The sequence below is a fragment of the Scophthalmus maximus genome, chromosome 10 (genome assembly GCF_022379125.1).
Source record: "Scophthalmus maximus strain ysfricsl-2021 chromosome 10, ASM2237912v1, whole genome shotgun sequence".
Classification (NCBI taxonomy): Eukaryota; Metazoa; Chordata; class Actinopteri; order Pleuronectiformes; family Scophthalmidae; genus Scophthalmus; species Scophthalmus maximus.
In genome coordinates, this window is record NC_061524.1 from 10,793,073 (window position 1) to 10,810,991 (window position 17,919).

At 39.7% G+C, this 17,919-nt stretch overlaps 3 protein-coding genes across 5 annotated transcripts; all 3 read right to left on the reverse strand.

Annotated features, from left to right (window-relative positions):
* Positions 1 to 270: 270 nt before the first annotated feature.
* On the reverse strand, positions 271 to 7,053 carry LOC118283298 (interferon-induced, double-stranded RNA-activated protein kinase). Of its 3 annotated transcripts, none has more exons than XM_035605132.2 (15): positions 6,855 to 7,053; positions 5,409 to 5,583; positions 5,178 to 5,330; positions 4,897 to 5,055; positions 4,646 to 4,736; positions 4,250 to 4,314; positions 4,123 to 4,153; positions 3,804 to 3,862; positions 3,554 to 3,673; positions 3,325 to 3,441; positions 3,033 to 3,237; positions 2,629 to 2,766; positions 1,823 to 1,924; positions 1,454 to 1,510; positions 271 to 1,171 (listed from the first exon to the last, which is right to left on the reverse strand). In XM_035605132.2, exons 1-15 carry the CDS (start codon positions 7,036 to 7,038, stop codon positions 1,034 to 1,036), a joined length of 1,794 nt encoding a protein of 597 aa, XP_035461025.2. In that variant the 5' UTR covers positions 7,039 to 7,053; the 3' UTR covers positions 271 to 1,033. The 3 variants fall into 3 exon arrangements, with proteins under 3 accessions (XP_035461025.2, XP_035461024.2, XP_035461026.2); XM_035605131.2 differs by having other exon boundaries at positions 4,066 to 4,153; XM_035605133.2 differs by having other exon boundaries at positions 4,066 to 4,153; positions 5,409 to 5,534; positions 6,855 to 7,039.
* A 185-nt stretch (positions 7,054 to 7,238) lies between these two features.
* LOC118283304 (interferon-induced, double-stranded RNA-activated protein kinase) lies at positions 7,239 to 14,833 on the reverse strand. Its single transcript, XM_035605140.2, has 19 exons — positions 14,612 to 14,833; positions 13,633 to 13,765; positions 13,371 to 13,519; positions 13,163 to 13,286; positions 12,911 to 12,984; positions 12,673 to 12,819; positions 12,417 to 12,549; positions 11,745 to 11,800; positions 11,530 to 11,611; positions 10,910 to 10,941; positions 10,781 to 10,823; positions 10,613 to 10,689; positions 10,357 to 10,476; positions 10,093 to 10,227; positions 9,780 to 9,996; positions 9,546 to 9,689; positions 9,330 to 9,425; positions 8,449 to 8,511; positions 7,239 to 8,336 (listed from the first exon to the last, which is right to left on the reverse strand). The coding sequence occupies exons 1-19, from the start codon at positions 14,716 to 14,718 to the stop codon at positions 8,199 to 8,201; spliced, it is 2,070 nt and encodes a 689-aa protein (XP_035461033.2). The 5' UTR covers positions 14,719 to 14,833; the 3' UTR covers positions 7,239 to 8,198.
* A 706-nt stretch (positions 14,834 to 15,539) lies between these two features.
* gpatch11 (G patch domain containing 11) lies at positions 15,540 to 17,820 on the reverse strand. Its single transcript, XM_035605136.2, has 8 exons — positions 17,659 to 17,820; positions 17,260 to 17,486; positions 17,125 to 17,166; positions 16,865 to 16,985; positions 16,691 to 16,781; positions 16,428 to 16,547; positions 16,024 to 16,105; positions 15,540 to 15,842 (listed from the first exon to the last, which is right to left on the reverse strand). The coding sequence occupies exons 1-8, from the start codon at positions 17,706 to 17,708 to the stop codon at positions 15,787 to 15,789; spliced, it is 789 nt and encodes a 262-aa protein (XP_035461029.2). The 5' UTR covers positions 17,709 to 17,820; the 3' UTR covers positions 15,540 to 15,786.
* Between the last annotated feature and the right edge of the window lie 99 nt (positions 17,821 to 17,919).

The window sequence follows — 17,919 nt, forward strand, 5'->3', positions numbered from 1 at the left end:
AGGCCCGGAGTCTGCAGCCATGCTCAGTCTGAGCTGCGCAGAGTCACAGCTCCCCCTACAGCTCACACTACAAAAGACAACTACAGTCAGGTCTGTGGGCAAACCTGATGCTCCACATTAAAGTTATTATCACCTGGATGGCGATATATATATATATAGTCCCAAAACACAACACTGTGTCTTCTCTGCAAGTGTTACTGGTACATTGTTACCTTCATCAAATATAGAAAGTTGTCAAGTCGTCTACGTATAAAAAGTAAAAGCTGTAAATAAAGTTTAAGCATAATGGTTTATTTCTTCTCCTTACGATATTCAATACAAAGCAAAGGCACATCATTTTTATGTTTCACACAACACAATACATTTCCCAACAGTGAAATTACCCAGCATGATTATTTACCACATTGGTTCTCAACCTGGGGGTCCCGACCCTAAACAGTGTCACAAGAAAATCTCTGGTGGTCGCCAGATGGTTGTCAAGAAATAAATGAAATATAATGACAAACATATTTTAGACTGATGATTGGTTATAACATTAGATTGCATGTAGCATGATGATGATGATAGCATGATATAATATTCTATCCGGTTGGACATAACGTTTTGTGCTTAACCAAGCAGACATGGTAGGTTTTGTTATCACACAGAACAACTATGGTGCATCTAAAAAAAAAAGAGACTCCAGCCAACAAGATGCGGGTTGTCTATCAGCGATTTAGAGCGAAGATGTGGATTAATGTAAGGTCCCTTCTTAAAATCAGGATACAATTGATTTTTATGTTTAAGTGTCCTTGAGCAAAACACAGAGCCCCAAACAGGTATGTGAGAATGTGTGTGCATGTACTAGTTTAACATGAGGCAGATCATGTACAGATCTCAAGTTAAATTGCTATAAAAGTTCAATAATTGACCATTTTCCTAAAAATAAAAATACATTTTGTAACAGTATAACATGTTTTTTCTTTGACTCTCAGACATTAGATGAAACTTATATCCATAACCTCTGACAACTTGTAACAAGCGCTTGTGACTGTCAGACTGTTACATTTTGCTGATGCTTATTTTTGGGTTCCTTGAGCGCCTGAGCCCACTTTTCCAGCTCTTCCTTCAGTGTTTTTGCTTCAGGTCGGTGTTCTGGCCTCTCACACAGTGTTGGCTTGATTATTAGCTTCTGTAAAAAACATTAAAAAAAACAACAGCTCTTGACAACGTGATCATTTCTGTCATACAGCAACATTTCTGAATTTTCTTTTGGATTGACTCGTTTTCATAGCACTGGTCTGCGTGATGCTTGATATTTCTGTCACAGTTCTGTTTTGACGTAGAGGTTTGAGGCTTTAGGGATGGATGACTGTGATAGTCCCTGATACTCTGTTGGTGACCACCATGGCTCACTGACAGACTGTCTTTCAGGGCAAATGAATAAGTTATGATGATGAATGTTGACATTTACCTCTTGAGGAAAAGTAAACTCCTTGGGGAACTTCTGACTTCTGGCATCCCTAAAAAACTGGTGTTTATGCAGTGACAAAAGGAATGAAAGAGCATGTTAGTTAGCTTGGGATAAAATAATAATTCAAAGAATGCTCCGTTGGACATGGCCAATAAATACAAAAAAAGATTAAATTAGAGGAACAATAAAGGTCCATCATATCTGCTATTTACACAGCTTTTGCCACTGAAAATAAATCAGCTCCTGGTGTAAAGTTAGCTGCTTTCCTGTTTGTATACAACAGACATTGGCCTTTGTAATATATTAACTGTCTCATGTCAAGTCATTTGTGAAACTTAAACTATAACATTCTGTGCATTAATGACTCACCTCTGCTCTTTCATGGCCAGAAGAGACTTTCAAAAGGAGTTCAAAGTATATCAGCCCAAAAGCAAATATGTCCACCTTTCCGTCATAGGTCTTCTCACTCTTCTGCAATGACATCAAAATGCAGAATTTACATAAGTTATTTCATAAGTATACCATCATATTTAACATAAAGTGTGGTCTTTCTAATACTTTCAGAAGGACGTCGTTCCAAAACATTGTGAGGTTTTTCTGTGTCTGCCCGTCCTCGTTTGGCTCTTGCTCCTGAGACTCCACTTACCTGCTCAAAGCCTGCGTCCCTCACTGCATGCTCCACTGCTTATTGTATAGCAACTCTGCCTGTACATCTACTTTGGGAACCAACCATCAAACAATCCCCGACCTACGTTTAATTCCTCATCGACTCACTGCTCTCTTGTTGGACATTAAACATTTTTATGCCTACATCTGTCCCCGTGCTCTATTCTGCTCACACAGTCCAAGCAATGCCACAAAAATCTAACAGGCATTTGAAATCTAGATGGGTTTGTGCGTTACTAGAAGAGCTGGTGCTGATTTAAAGGCAACGGGTGGTCAAACCATCGACTGAATTCGATGTTGTGTTTTTTTTTTCTGTTTACTGCACTAACTGATAATTAAAACAATCATGACATCATTTTTTAAAGCATCACTTTACTTTTGGTGGCTAAATGTTTTGCACTGTACTGTTTGTTTTTTAATGATAAGAAGAACAGGGGAACTTCTGATTGGAGAGAGCATTGGACATGTTTTAAAAAACAATAATACAGGAGAATCTAATGCCATCTTACTTGTTCTGGGGCCATGTAGGATAAGGTTCCCGTTTCGATAGTTCTCTCCATCTTGTTTTCGTCATCAGCCTCTGCAGTCACCAGACCAAAGTCTCCAATCTTCACTTCTCCGTCTCGTCCAAACATGACGTTGGCAGGCTATCCATTGAAAAGAAATAGCAGCAATTAAAACTACTTAACATCAAGCTCCTTGAATTGTGTCTAGTTACGATAATAATGATATGATCTGTTGCAATACATAATGTGCAAGGACGAAGCTGCTCTCAGACATGTACTGTTCTGACAGCAATCAACATTCATCAGAGTGGCAGAACACAGAAACACATTGATTGTTCATAGAGAGGCACAAATCTTACATGTTGGTATCTATGCGTGATTTAAAGATATTGGAAGAACTGTCTGACCTTAAGGTCCCTGTGGATGAGTTTTTTGGCGTGAATGTATTCAACTCCGTTGACTATTTGTTGAGCGATGGTTACACTTTCCACTCTTCTCTTTGATTCTTGCGGAGTTGTCTCATTCCTCTCATTTATCCAGCCTTTAAGAGTTTTGGTGTCACATAATTCCATCTTAATGTAGAGGTACTGTGACGATTTACTGACAGACCACCTAAAAACATGGAGAAATGTAAAACCTTCATGTTTGGAAAATAAGAACAATATGTACAGTAACATATTATGAGTGGATGAGACTTACTGAGAAGTGCTGCGACTGTCGTGCTCATATTCTGTCTCCTCCCTCCAACAATTGTAGTATCTTACAATGTTGTGGTGATGAAGGTCTGATAATGCCAACACCTCTCGCAGAGCTTTTCTGATCGAAGATTTAAATGAAATGCATCTGTATATATATTGATCATATATTTTATGTGAATAAATATATGCTGCACTGAGCACTGAAAACTGGTACTGCATACTTGACTTACTCTCTATCATGGACAACCTTGACGGCATAATACTTGTCCAACAGTTTTTCTCTAGCTTTGTACACATGACCAAAGCCTCCGTACCCAAGACACGATATTGAATCAAACTCTGATGTAAATCTGTAGAGATATACAAATTTGCTACGCATCAGGGTAAAAAAACAACAACACAATAATGTCTTGTACATGACTGTGCGTAAATTAAGAGGAAACTGTTACAATTCTGCATTACATTACCCTTTTGTCATACCTTGATTGGGTTGATGTATTACTCACACTATTTCCCATACTCTTGTTTTTGACAGCAACCTTAGAGAATAAAGTAAGTTTGAGATATGGATTTAAAATTTGAAAAGAAAAAAAACCCAAACAACTCAATTTCTAAGAATTAGAATTAGGTACTTGTGCCTATTAGAGGAAATTCCCTCCATAGATGGGCTGAGATCACAATTGGTCATTTGTGTTGCATTTCCCTGTCTAGACCGCCACAGGTTATGAGAGAAAGAACAGACCTGATCCTTCTTTGGGTTGGATGAATCTGTGAATACTCCCCAGTCACTTGTACTTGCCATGCTTAGTGACGATGGCTCAACAGACTCTCTTAAAGAAAACAATGAGAAACATGAGCAGCCTTCAGCTTCATGTACGAGAAGCTCTACAATCTGCTTTAATACCAGAGTCATTGATGACACTTACTGTGTTGATGGTGGTGACAAACTGGCTGGTGCATCATTTTCAGACACAGCCGAACTTAAGGAAGCCTACAGTGCACAAAGAAAGCGTTAGAGTGTACATGCTCAACAGAAAAGGAAGGGTATCAGATTAAATGAATTAGTTCATATTGTATTTCAGCTGAGTGGGAAACATTTAATCTTTCATCACGGTAAATCACAGAAATGAAAAAGTGGCTTGTCTTCAAATCTACTGCCACCACTATTAGGGTAAGCAAGTATTATTAACTACAGTCTGAGGTAAACTGTCTCTCTCTCTCTCTCTCTCTACTTGCCCTGTTACTGTATAGAGCACTCCTTGAGTGAGAGTGAACTATTGCCTTGTCTACTACAGCCTTTTATTTTTAATGAGAGAACGGACCTGAGACTTGAGAGGGTTTGATGAATCAGTGAATACTATGGAATCACTTCTACTCATCGGCACACTTTGTTGTGACGATTCACTGGAGTCCCTAGCAGGATACAATGACAGACATACTGTCAGCACAGATTTCTTAGAATATTGTGATATACCAATAGTACTGACAATTCTTAGTACATTTGGATACTGTATAGTTATAGTATTTAACTATAATTTGCACTCCTACTGTACTAATGTCAATAGGAGCTTACAGTGAAGTTGACGGTGATGACAACATAGGTGGGGGATGATTTGACTGCCCTTGAAGAGCAGGCCATGCCAGCTGAGCTGCATTCTGTTTGGCTTCCTTGACAGTCTTACCCTCACCCACTGGGTATTCCTTGTCGTCGATCACCAATTTGTAGAAAAATCTGTGTAGGCACGGAATAAATATTGAAGTCTTTGTGTTAAGATTTCTCTCGTATTTATCAGAAGTTTTCATCTACTGTCTATAGAGTCAATGCAGAGGTTACAGATGTTCAGTCGTACTCACTGTGGGATATGTGGTTGACCGCATCTTTTCACTGAGATGTAATAATGGGAGACGTTATTTTTCTGACAGTAGTTGTTGACACGCGCCCTGACATCTGTAAAGCTCGCAAAGCTGTTGTCTTTGGAGTTCACACTCTGGCTTCTTGTCTCTTCACTGTAATAAAAAAAGTAGCCTTTCACATCAATGGAGACATCAGAATTAAACCATACATTGCCATTGTGATATACTCACCAGACAGGTTTGTTCGACAGCAAGCTGTTCAGGGCGTTTTCAGCCGCATTTTGCTTGGCTTTCTTCTTGGTCTTCCCGACAGCTTCGGGATAGACTTTACCGTTAAGGACTACCCTCTGCGTGAATCTGTGGAGGAATCGGCAGATCTTCATCATCGTCATACAGCAAAGTTGACCTGAAACGTTGGTGGGAAATGGTTTAAAATGACACACGTCTGCACGAGTTATACCACCTCCAGCCAGGAAGTATTATTTGGACTCATCTTCTATGTTGTGACAATGGGACATGGGACTCCTCCAGGATATTCACACACTAAAGCCTTGTTCAGTTATACTCTTATTTAAAGGCTGAGTCCAGCATCCTTCAGCCCACACCCCCTGGAACTATCTCCTGGGAGAGACCCACAAGGTCCCACCTCTCTACACTTTTAAAACACTCCTTGACACCCACCTGTTCACAAAGGCTGTCGGCCACTTGATTAAATTATCTCCAGCGAGCACTCCTATAATTATCTTTATTATAATTTCTGTGCTTGTTTTGTTGTATTTTTATTTCATTTATAAACTTTTTTGTTAACCATAAACTCCCTAAAGTAGCCATGGGTACCTTGAAGGGCCCTGTCTTAATCAACGTTATTATTATCATGATGATGATGATGATGATTATTAACAACCCATCTCGTGCTAAACACTGAGTAACAGCTGTTGCCATCAGGGAGGAGGTTTAAAACAGCGGTTTGAATAGAATTCTTTTTTTTATCGCTACGTCAATAGAAATCTTAAAAAGGAATAGGTCAACAATTGATATGGACACCGCCAACAGTGCTTTATTTTTTTACTAATGCATTGACGATTGACAATTTTCTAGTTGTAGTTTATCTTTACCTATTCTGCACCATAGATTTACATCTTTTTGACATCAGTGTTTGTTTTGACTGTCTATTATCACTGTTTCATGTCGCCTACTGTCTTACCCTACTGTATGTCTGTATGACAGCAAGGCGGTTGAAGAAGACTGAGAGACAGACTCCCTACAATGTGGGAACAACGGAAACTTTGACAAACCAGCAGGCAGCTCAAGTCTTTCCACGTTTGTGCCACTTCATACCTCCACTCACACTTACCTGTTTACAGCTCAGTCACTTGACAAATGAAGATTTGCGTCAACCTCCTGCAGGCCGCCTCTGCATCACGTCAGGGTGATGCAGAGGCGGCCTGCAGCCGTCACATCTGGTGCAGTCAAATGGCACATTGACGTGTATGGAGAGAGAACATGTCCCTGTTATGTCTTGTAATAATAATGAAATAAAGCCTCTGACAGACCTACAGCTGTCATCATACTCTAGCTGTTTCATGATTTAGCCTGCCGAGCCTCCTCCTGGGACGTGTTGACGACGAGCTGCTCGTCTGTGGGCACCACCCAAATAAGATGCGCAACATAACTTACGTCTTGTCATGGTCAGGTCCCCCGGAGCCAAGGTCTTCATAAACAGCTTCAGCGCCGCTCCTCCGCGCGTACTCGTGCAGATCAGACACGAAGTTTCTAGATTCCATTTGAAAGTGTCGACCGGCTTCCTTCTGTGCTCGACACCGCTTCGTCCCGACTGACGCGGACATGCGTAAATGCGCATCCGACATGCGTAAATGCGCATCCGCTGAGTTTCGGTTTCTCCAGAAACGTCTGAGCGAAATGAAACTGAAACGCGAATGTCCGGTATTGTGCAACACTGGCGAGTGTGAGCACTGTATTATTGCTTAAATGAATCTTCAACTACTTTACTAAATAAAAGTAATCGCAGGCTCATGAGAACAGAAGGACACATGAACGGAGTCAGATCTTATTCAGGATATTTCCTGGTTTATTGTCTTTAGCCAAATGCTGTGCCAACAACACTGCCCCCATCCGCCCAGAGTGCACACGCAGAAAATTGGATTCTATAAACACATTTGACCATTTGCAAACAAAGAGTACCTTATTTCAATTCCAGTTATCACAATTATTATACAGCCAAGTCATGATTATTTATTAAAAGCGAATAATGGTGCAATTCAAGATGAAAGAAAGTCAGTACATTACCACGTACACTACATAATCATGATAAAATATGACACATCAGTTCATGAAAAAAAAAGTTACTAAAAAGAAGCTGCCCTTAGCATTCGAAAAACCTCCAGGTATTAATGGAATATTCATAGACTATATCAAAGTGGACGTAGTCTCCAGGTCCGAAAAGTGAAGCCAATGTGGAAGTGCCTGAAAGCTGTTTTATCTTGAAGGATCAGCAGAGGGTGACTCTACTGGTTGCAAAAACAAGTCAGTTTCTATGAGAAGTAGTCTTTGGAAAAATGACCCAACTTCTCAGGTGGTTTCTAACATCAGTAAACATTTTCCTGAGGAGTTTATGATCTCAATCACTAATTTCTAGCTTCTTCAATTCAGCATGATGTTAATTTAGTAAATTTTGGTCTCATATAGAGTAACATAGACAATAAAGCACCGTATACATTGGAGCGTGGATACAGTGTAATTGACGGCTAGTCCAATAAAGGCATGGTTGCAGGTGTAAGTGGACGTGCAGTGGATGGGCTCTCAGTCAGACCTACCGCCCACTCCTTCAAATATGGTTACTTCGTGTTTCAAAAAAAACAAGATGGTGCTGGCCAAAATGCTGAACTCAAGACTTAAAAATAGCAGTTGGGTGATGTCACAGTGGGTTGCCACTTGGGAATAAGATTACTAACCCATAATACTCAAAAATTAAGCTTGTGACGACTATTTGCGTTTTCACGGTTAGACCGTCATACTGCCACAATGCATGTTTTTAGGTGTTGTTAGTGTTTGAGTGAACTCCTCAAAGTCCTTCTTCAGTTTACTAGCCTCAGGCCGGTCTTCTGGTTTCAAACACAGCATTGACTTTATAATTTGGTTCTGCAAAAGATAGAGAACAAAATGAAAAGCTGTTGTTATCTCCACAAATTCAATAAATGCTGCCAGTGTTTGACGCTCGAAAATACTGTTTCATGTATCAGGTAAGTTGTACCTCCTGGTGAAAAATGTGAGAAAATCTTTGAGGAAGTTGCTTTTTTCTGGCATCGTCCCAAATCTGCAATTCACCAAAACAATAAAAGTGAGAAAGAACATGTCTTTGATGAGATAACAAGAAATCATGCTCTATGATAGGACAGTAAAAAAATAATGACATTAATGACAGCTGAATGAATTCAATGTAGCTGCTCCAGTTTCAGGGTCACGATGGCTCGCTGTCACACTTTAGTGGCCTGAAGCTGGTTATACACTGTACTGATGAGGCCTGATTTTAGCCTCAATGGGTTTTTCCACAACTAATTATCATTATGAGTGGGCCAAATTCTGCCAGATTGATTGTATTTTGTTGTACAGTTGGGGGGGGGGGGGGGGGGGGGGGGGTCACAACACTTGATTTATCACCAAAACAATCAATCATCTGGCTCTGATGGATTCTGTAATTTCACAAATTTTTGGTCAGCTGTCTTAGAGTGGGAGCAGTTCCATGTTTTGATGTACCTTACAGCTGCTTTCACAAAACTCTTTACAAACTTTAGTGAGCTGATTTTGATATTGCTAGAGTAGGAATTTATATACTGTGGCTACAAACTGCAGTCTTGAGACTTCAATTTGATATAAAAGTGAACTTCCCCCCAGAATAGACAGACAATATTGTCTGCATCTTCCAGCGATTTGCTGTAGCTCCATAGTGGTCCAGTGGCTGCAATCCGATCCGATAATCTGATAATAGGATTGCCTACACAGAGGATGCAGCCATCTTGTTTGAATGAACTTTACTGAAATGGCCACCGAGCACAATCGACTGGGGGCTCTGGGCTAGTTCAGGCCAGTTATATGTGTAGTGTATGTAGCATATTGTGTCTCTGAGCAACTCACCTCTTTCCTCTCTTCAGACAGGTTCCAAAGAAGTTCAAAACATATCAACCCCAAAGCAAATATGTCCACTTTTCGGTCGTAAACGATCCCGCTCTTCTGCCATTAACAAGATTCACAGTATTAATAAATGTCTCTTTAGCTTCACGGCACATCTGCTTGTTAAAATCTCCATAAAATACGTTCAATATCCAATAATGCCCACATAGACTATCTCACCTGCTCAGGAGCCATGTAACATGGGGTTCCTTTGTACACTGTTCTCTCAATCAGGTTCTCAGCATCGTCATCATTCTCAGCAGTGACCAGACCAAAGTCTCCAATCTTCACTTTCCCCTCGTCTCCGAACATGATGTTGGCAGGCTAACCAAAAGGAAGAGATAAACAACACAAAGATGTAGCTCCTGGAGGGATGTGATGTAACAAGTTAGGATTCTATCCACTTGGTCTCACCTTCAGGTCTCTGTGAATGAGCCTCTTGGAGTGAATGTAATCCACTCCACTGACAATTTGCTCAGCAATGGTTAGACTCTCCTCTCGTCTCTTGGAGTCTCGCAAAGATGTTTTCACATCAGCAGTGTTTTTCTCATCTATCCATACTCTGAGTGTTCTGGTGTCACACAACTCCATCTGAATATACAGGTAGTTCACAGATGAACCCCTGGTTGACCTGGAAAGTAAGACTTACTTTTAATTGACCCTTTTCGATAACATAACTGAATAAGTACAGTAACCTAGGGATTTTTATAACGTGGAAAAGACTTACTGTGAAGCACTGCTACCGTCAGCTGTACTGTCCCTTTGGTACCCTGAATCCTCCATCCAACATGTGTAGTACCGAACAATATTGCAGTGTTGGAGGTCTGATAATGCTTTCACCTCTCGTAGAGCTTTATGGATCCTACAGAGTACATGTACATGGCTTATTTAGTAAAACGTTTGAATTCAAATGTATTTCGCACTGCATCCATCATTTTTTTTCTCATTAAAACACCATGCTAGGATCATTTAGAAAAAATGCTTGACTCACTCTTTACAGCGGACAATCTTCACAGCACAATACTTATCCAGCAGTTTTTCTTTTGCCTTGAAAACATGACCAAAGGCTCCTTTGCCGAGAGGTACTATCAAGTCAAAATCTGATGTAAACCTGAGATAAACACAAGTTATATTGAGGCATAAAAATGCCTTTCTGACAATATATAAATAGACAATACACACAGTAAAAGGTAATTTATAACTGAAAACATGCTGTTATTACAATTTAATATTTTCATTTTCCATACCTTGACAGCACCGACTGGGTTGTTGTTTTCTCACTCAGACTACTTCCTTTATTCTTGCTTTTGAAATTGACAACTTCCTTGATGAATAAAATGAAGTCATGATATAGAGATTAAAATGTTAACCATGAATCAAAATAAACTGGCATAGTTAGTATCTTCTTACTTTACCTCTTTGCTTTGTCTGCAGGCATTTTTGAAATTTGCTGCAAGTCTACAAAGACAGAAAGAAAACCCCAATAATAATGGGCAATGACATCATGTAAAATATGTGCTGCATCTTTACAGTAGATGACTTACCTTATTTTAGGCTTCACATCAGGACTTTGATCCTTTGTAATGATAAGTGGGAAAATATGGTCAATTATATAGTGTGCAGAATAAATTACATAAGGGAATGAGGCACAAAGTCCTCCTCAGAGAAGTAAATTAACGTTTATTTTCATTGCCGATTCATCTGGGGATTATTTTCTCGATTAATCGATTATTTGTTTAGTCCATAAAGTGGTGAAAAATGTCGATAGTGTTTCCCAAACCCCAAGATGATGTTTTGTTTTATCCACACACTTAAGATATTTAGTTTACTGTCATAGAGGAACAAATAAACCAGAGAATATTCATATTTAAGCTGAAATGATAGAATTTTGACTTTTTTTTCATTAATATTACATGGACCAATTAGTTGATTACTATTCGATTTACCAATTAACGGCTGCAGCTCTAATTGTGTCCTGGTTTGTGCTCATCAAATAACATACAACCCTCGTGGATTACTATTCTGGTATTCTATTAATCACAGGAATAGTGAAGGCCAGTTATTTGACTAAAAAAGTGAAATCAAACTAACCTTCGAGACTTTAACTTGTTACAAACTTAAGGAACCATGGCAGTATCAGAGGATTACATAGGAATTGACAGACCTGATCCTTGGAAGAATTGGTGAAAACAGCTGAGTCACTGGAAAATGTTGGCATGCTTTTTGACTGTGCATCACGGGACTCCCTTGGGGACAACACATATTATTTACAACGATGAAGAACCATATACATTGGAGCGTGGATACAGAATGATTGACAGCTATTACTCAACATTAAACTTTGTCATATGTTGTACTCCTAAGTCAGCAGCGCCTTACGGTGTGCTTGGTAGTGTGAGCAGCCTGGATGCTGCACCATCATTGGACTCAGTCACCTGACAGGACAGAGGAAGTGTTTGGCTGTTACACAGTAAACTGTGTTGTAGTAATTAATACTGTCAGTCCAATAAAGGTGCAGTTTAGATCAATGTCTGCCCAGACCCATGTACTCAATGTTGTGAGGACTTTGAAGGAATTCAATAAAAGGCATTTAGTTTGTCATAATACGTGTATGAATTACTGAGTTACAGTGACCTTGACCTTTGACCACCAAAATCTAATCCACTCATCCAAGTAAACTTTTGTAGCAAATTTGAAGAACTTCCCTCACAGCATTTTTGAGATATCATGTTGACAAGAGTGGGACGTACGGACAGACAAAGTGATTTGCACGTCTGTCGTGGAAGCATAAAAATGCACAAAAAAAAAGAATGGAAATAAATTCATCAATCTGCACCCTTTGACCATGTCGGTCATTATGATCGACATCTGCATCGTATAACTATGGTAAGTGTAGTATGCAAAATGACAGTTACAATAGGCAACATGGGTAATAATGGTAAAGCCCAACTTGAAGTGTTTTTGCTTCACCAGATTGCAGTGGAGAGCCTCTGGAGAAATGTCATAAAACCATTAACTATCATATTAAAACAAAAATAAATAAATCAATACCTTACTGTCCCAGTCTGACTGCTCTTTAAGAGCAGACCAGGCCAGTTGAGCTGCCTTTTGTTTGGCTTCCTTGACATTCTTACCCTCACCCACAGGGTATTCCTTCTTGTTGATCACTAATCTGTAGAAAAAACTGTGTTGAGAAAGAGGAAATATAAGATTATTTGGTTTATTTTTCTCCCTCACATCTATCAAGAGGTGTCATATAGAGTCTATAGAGTCTATTCAGAGGTTACAGATGTTAAGTCGTACTCACTGGGGGCTATGTGGTTGACCATGTCTTTTTTCTAAGATGTAATCATGGGAGACCTTTTTTTCCTGACAGAACTGGTTGATAATTCCAATGAAATTTTCACTTTCTGTCTTTGACACTGTTGTTCCACTTGGGCTCGTTGTCATATCACTGTAATACCAAGACATATACACAAATCAAAGTATTATCAGAGCCAAACAGAATTGAAATGAAACAATACATTGCCACGTTTTTTGCTCACCAGACTTCTGACACATTTGGTCCCGATTCATCTTTTTGCGGACTTGAGGTGCGGCCATATTTCTCATCTGTAGTCTTACAAATAAAAAAGTGTGAATTTAAATAGGATTTCATGATGGAGTGTGGCAAACATTAAAAAAAAAATCTACCTGAACACTCTTGAAAATATTACAATTGTAAACAGGAAACTTTCCATTTTTTTTTACGACTTAAATTTGGCCTTGTAGAATTTACTGTAAGTATTACTACTTACCTCTGTAGTTTTACTGCCACATATCTCACGATATGCAAGTTTTGCCGCTTCCTCCTTGGCTTCCTTCTTTGTTTTCCCATAGCCCACTGGGTACATCGTACCACCCACCTCAAACCTACAGCATCTAATGTTACACAAACATTGCATTTATTACTTAACTGGTGTAAAATCAACTAACAAGGAATGTGGATGCATTGTGGAGCCTTACTGTGAAACATTATTTAGTCCCAGTCGTGTTGACTCCACCGGCTTTATGAGCAGCCTGTTCTTGTTACCATGTTCATTGAGCCAACATACATAGTTCCTGATACTTGTCTGATGAGAGGCTGCATTGGAGGCTTCCAATGCATTTTCAGTCTGTTAAGAGAACAATACACGTCCATGAAGGACAAGGGCAACGTAAGTTTGTCTTCTTTACTTTGGTTAATACAAAGCTTGCCACATAAATAAAGCAGAATATGAATTCTTACACGATCAGCGTGCTCCTCCTCCTCAGACAGGCATCTCAGGGCGTTTTTAGCAGCGTTCTGTTTGGCCTCCTTCTTGTTCTTACCCACGCCAGCGGGATACTCCTTGCCATTCACGATTGCTCTCACAGTAAATCTGAGGAGAAATCAGGACCTTTGTTGAACAACAATATGATGCTAGAGTGATGGCGGTTGTGTTACAAAGACATGAATCCTGCCTACTTGATTAATGTCCACAAAGGTGGAGTTAATAGCTTGGACATAGTGTTGGACTTGGACCCCATTAGGCCCTCGTCAGTAAACCAGGGAGGTTGAAATTCTGGCGTTAAGTCATTAGTTTTGTTATATGTGGATAATATACATGTATTACAATTAAAAAAATACTAGTGTCAGTACAACAACTGAGTCGGTTATTGGTTTCAAAAAAGCTCTTTTTCATAACACAACTTTACTGGTTAGGGCTCGTTAGGGTCAGGTTTCAAAAAATCAAGTTTCATCCACAATCTTTTATGCAGGAATGAGGAATACAGTGTATAAGGAAGGTGACCTTAAATGGCTTCTGCTTGGCATTATATGTGAAACACACACAAAAAAATGTTCCTTTTTTTACATTCGTTAATTTCCTTTAATTAATTTGGCGCCCCCCAATTCAACAGTAGGGGAGTCACCGGGAAACAATACATATCAACTCAAGTTTGAAGGGGGAGAATGTTAACGTAGCGTGGTTTGAATGTCGTAATGGTGGAGAAAAGGGTGTCGACGGCCTGAGAGCAGTAGAATTCGTTTATCTTCCAATAATTTCTACAAAACTAAAACGTCTAATTTGGCAGATCACGTGTGCACGTATGTACGCGAAACAAAGACGCTCTCTGCCGGGAGGTGGCGGTGCTGTGCCATGTCAATACCGCGCAGGTAACAGCCTCTAATAGGAGTCAGTCTCGTGTGGCCTCTTCGGTTCACACACACATTTGCTGAAACTCACGTCCTGATGTGGTCGGGTCCATCCGATCCAACGTCTTCAAATCTCCGCTCCAAGCCATTCTTCTGCGCGTACTCGTTCAGTTGAACCACGTAGTTTCCCGTTGCCATTATGATTTTAACCAAGCCGTTTTTTCCAAGATCAAATCATATCGAGCTTACATTGCGTCCCGTGCTCATGTCGTTCTGCCTCCTCGCCTGCGTCCGACTGATACTTTCGGTTCCGTCGGTTTCGTTTTGTCCACGTCACAGAACGTGGTGCCTTCAAATGGCGTCCGAAATTAAAGTGACGACATTTTTTTTGTTGTTGCTCGAGTTGTCTCTTAGTGGCCTTCAACTCGCTACACGGTGTTACTGATAGTTTATCCAGTCATTGTTTTTGCGGATGTTTTTAATTAACGTGCAACGCTTAAACGTTTGTTTGCTTTCGTTGGTTCCTCGAGATGTGTGTTGTATTAACTAAAGGTGTGCCAAGCCTGTTCTTCAAATCATTATTTTTAGCGTTCAACAAGTCAACTACTTCAGTTCCCAAACAAGTTTAACTACTGAACGTGCAAGTACGACTCATGGGAGCTGTAGTTAACACAATTTGAACTTGAAATAATAAATAAAAAAACCATTGTGCAAGTGAGACAAAACCCTTGGCTCGGGTCACGTGAAAGAAACTCAGTTATTAGCGTTATCAAATGTGTGAGGTATAATCTTTCAAACTGGCAAAAAGGCAGAATTCATTGTCAGTTATAAGCATAGACACACATTATATCATATATCTATGGTTATAATTCAATACGGTGCATGGCTGCAGGTGTAGGAGGCCGTGCAGTGGATGCGATCTCACTCAGACCCACATCCGGCTCCTTCAAATGTGGGGACTTCTGTGACGGTGGAGGATAAATAATAACAATAATTAAAAAAAAATAAAACTCGTGAACTCACAGCTACCTCGGAGTTTGCAGGTATAATGATTCAAACCCAAAGCAATTTATTTGCATTTAAAGCATTTTAAGTTGGTAAACTAAAACAGTAAATTAACAAGGTAGAAGTCTTAAAACATCTAATGAAAACACAGTGGATCTTTTCAAAATATAAATACTCACTCAAAAATATATTGTTTACATGGTCAAAGGTTTGTGACTGTGATTTCACCAAGAACTACAGCACATGTAAAAAAAATGAAGTTCATTCATGGTCTGCTGCTGTATCCCCGGGACAATTAGAACACAAGTCCTCTTCATCTGTAAAGAAGTGAAAAAAATATTCAATATATACACACACACACACACACACACACACACACACACACACACACACACACACACACACACACACACACACACACACACACACACACACACACACACACACACACACATATATATATATTAGCAAAGGCAATAAAACTATCATCACTCTTACCATTATAAGTGGTCCCACACCATATGCAGTAAAAATGGACTCCTCTCAAATAGGATGTCAAGATTTGCAGTTTGTCAAAAGACTGTAATAGAGACACACATATCAAATATATTTCTGATCTTATACTGGATTAATCATGAGCAACTTCTACTTAATAAATTTCTTGCATGTTATGCCAGTACACTGTATATAACATACACACAGAATTATGCACTTTGAAACTAAAACTAGCAACAAGTCTCTGTCCTTAAAATAATGACAAAATTCATGTCTAGCAAAATGTGAATCAAACATTACTATAAAGATGACATACTTGTAGCATGTGTTATTGTATAATAATCATAATAACATGGTAGGAGAGAAATACATTATATACTTAAAAACAGGCTTAACTGAATACTAACTGTTAATTCCACAATCTCCTCTTCCTCCTCTTCCTTCTCCTCCTCCTCCTCATTACTATCTTCCTCTTCATCAACGTCTGCTTTCGGCCAGTACCAGTCTTCTCTGGGAATAGTGATGCTCTGAAATGAAAAGAGAATTCACAGCAAAACTATGATCTTGGTCTCTCTTCTGTATTAATCTGTGGTCATATTCCCGGTATGCGTTTGTAAATTCTCATTGCAGGGCACCATGATAACGCTGCTATTGTCACAAATCTACCAACCTTCTGACTGTCAAGCTGCTCACAGGCTCGCTGACTCCTTCTGAGATCTCCCTCAATCTTACGCTCCTCTCTCTCCGTCCTTACTCTTGACCTGGAATCAAAAAGCCCATGATTGCACACAGAGACCGTGACACATTTGGCACAGTGCATCTCACAGCCGGCTGCAAACTTCACCTAAAATCTTCCAGAGTTCTGGTCTCATTCTGTTGTTTGGCTCGTACTTTCTGTCGATAATGTTCAAGTTCTTCCTCAGCTTTTCTTTTCTTCACCTCTTCCATTCCAATGCCACCTCGGTCTGATTCAACACAGAAGAGGACATGGTAAGCCAGTGATTGGAATGGATTTTTTTGCCGCATTCACTTTAAATTAGAAATATATATATATATATATATATATATATATATATATATATATATATATATATCATTGCCCACCTGTTTTGATGTTTAGAGGAATTGGATCAACCCTGCCTGCTCCTGTAGCGGTAACACAGATTAAAATTAATACCAGCCAGAAATGCAAAACATTAACACAATAAGGCAAATAGAAAAAGTAAAGCAGACACTTGCCCTGCCTCCCAAGGCCTTGACCAGCTTTGTAACCCATTTTCTGCAGAAGTGCAAATCCCTTATTCTCATTGCTGATGGAGCTCTGTAAGGCCACTTCTCGACTTTCCTTTTCCTGCTCCTTGTAAGTCTTCTGGCGGTTCTTGATGTTCTTCTCCACGTGCTGCGTCTCCTTCTTCATTGCTTCTTTTACCCGCCTCACCATGCTGACTCCGGGTTTCACATCTTGTCTGACAGACAGAGGAACATTGGAAGAGTAGTTGGGATATGAAAAGACCGAGTTATTCTTCTATATTTTCACAGCTGACACCACTGGAGAAAACTCGGCATCACGGTTACCAATGCAACAATTTCGACACCCCCGGGTTTTAAATAAGGACATTAGACACACAAAACACTTACATTTGACTGAGAAAAGCATCAGACATATAGTCCTCTTCCTCGTCGGACATTATGACAACATGAAAAGAGACAAAACAAATGTAGAAAACAACAGCTACAGTCCAGTCGAGCGTTTGTGTTTTGCTCCACTGATATTTGGTTCGTTCAGTGATACATTCCGAGTAGCTACACTGTACACAACACGTCTGAGGTTCCTGAAAACAATTGACGAGTACTTGTGTATTTTGAGTGCACCGAGACGACTGGAAAAATCTAACACGT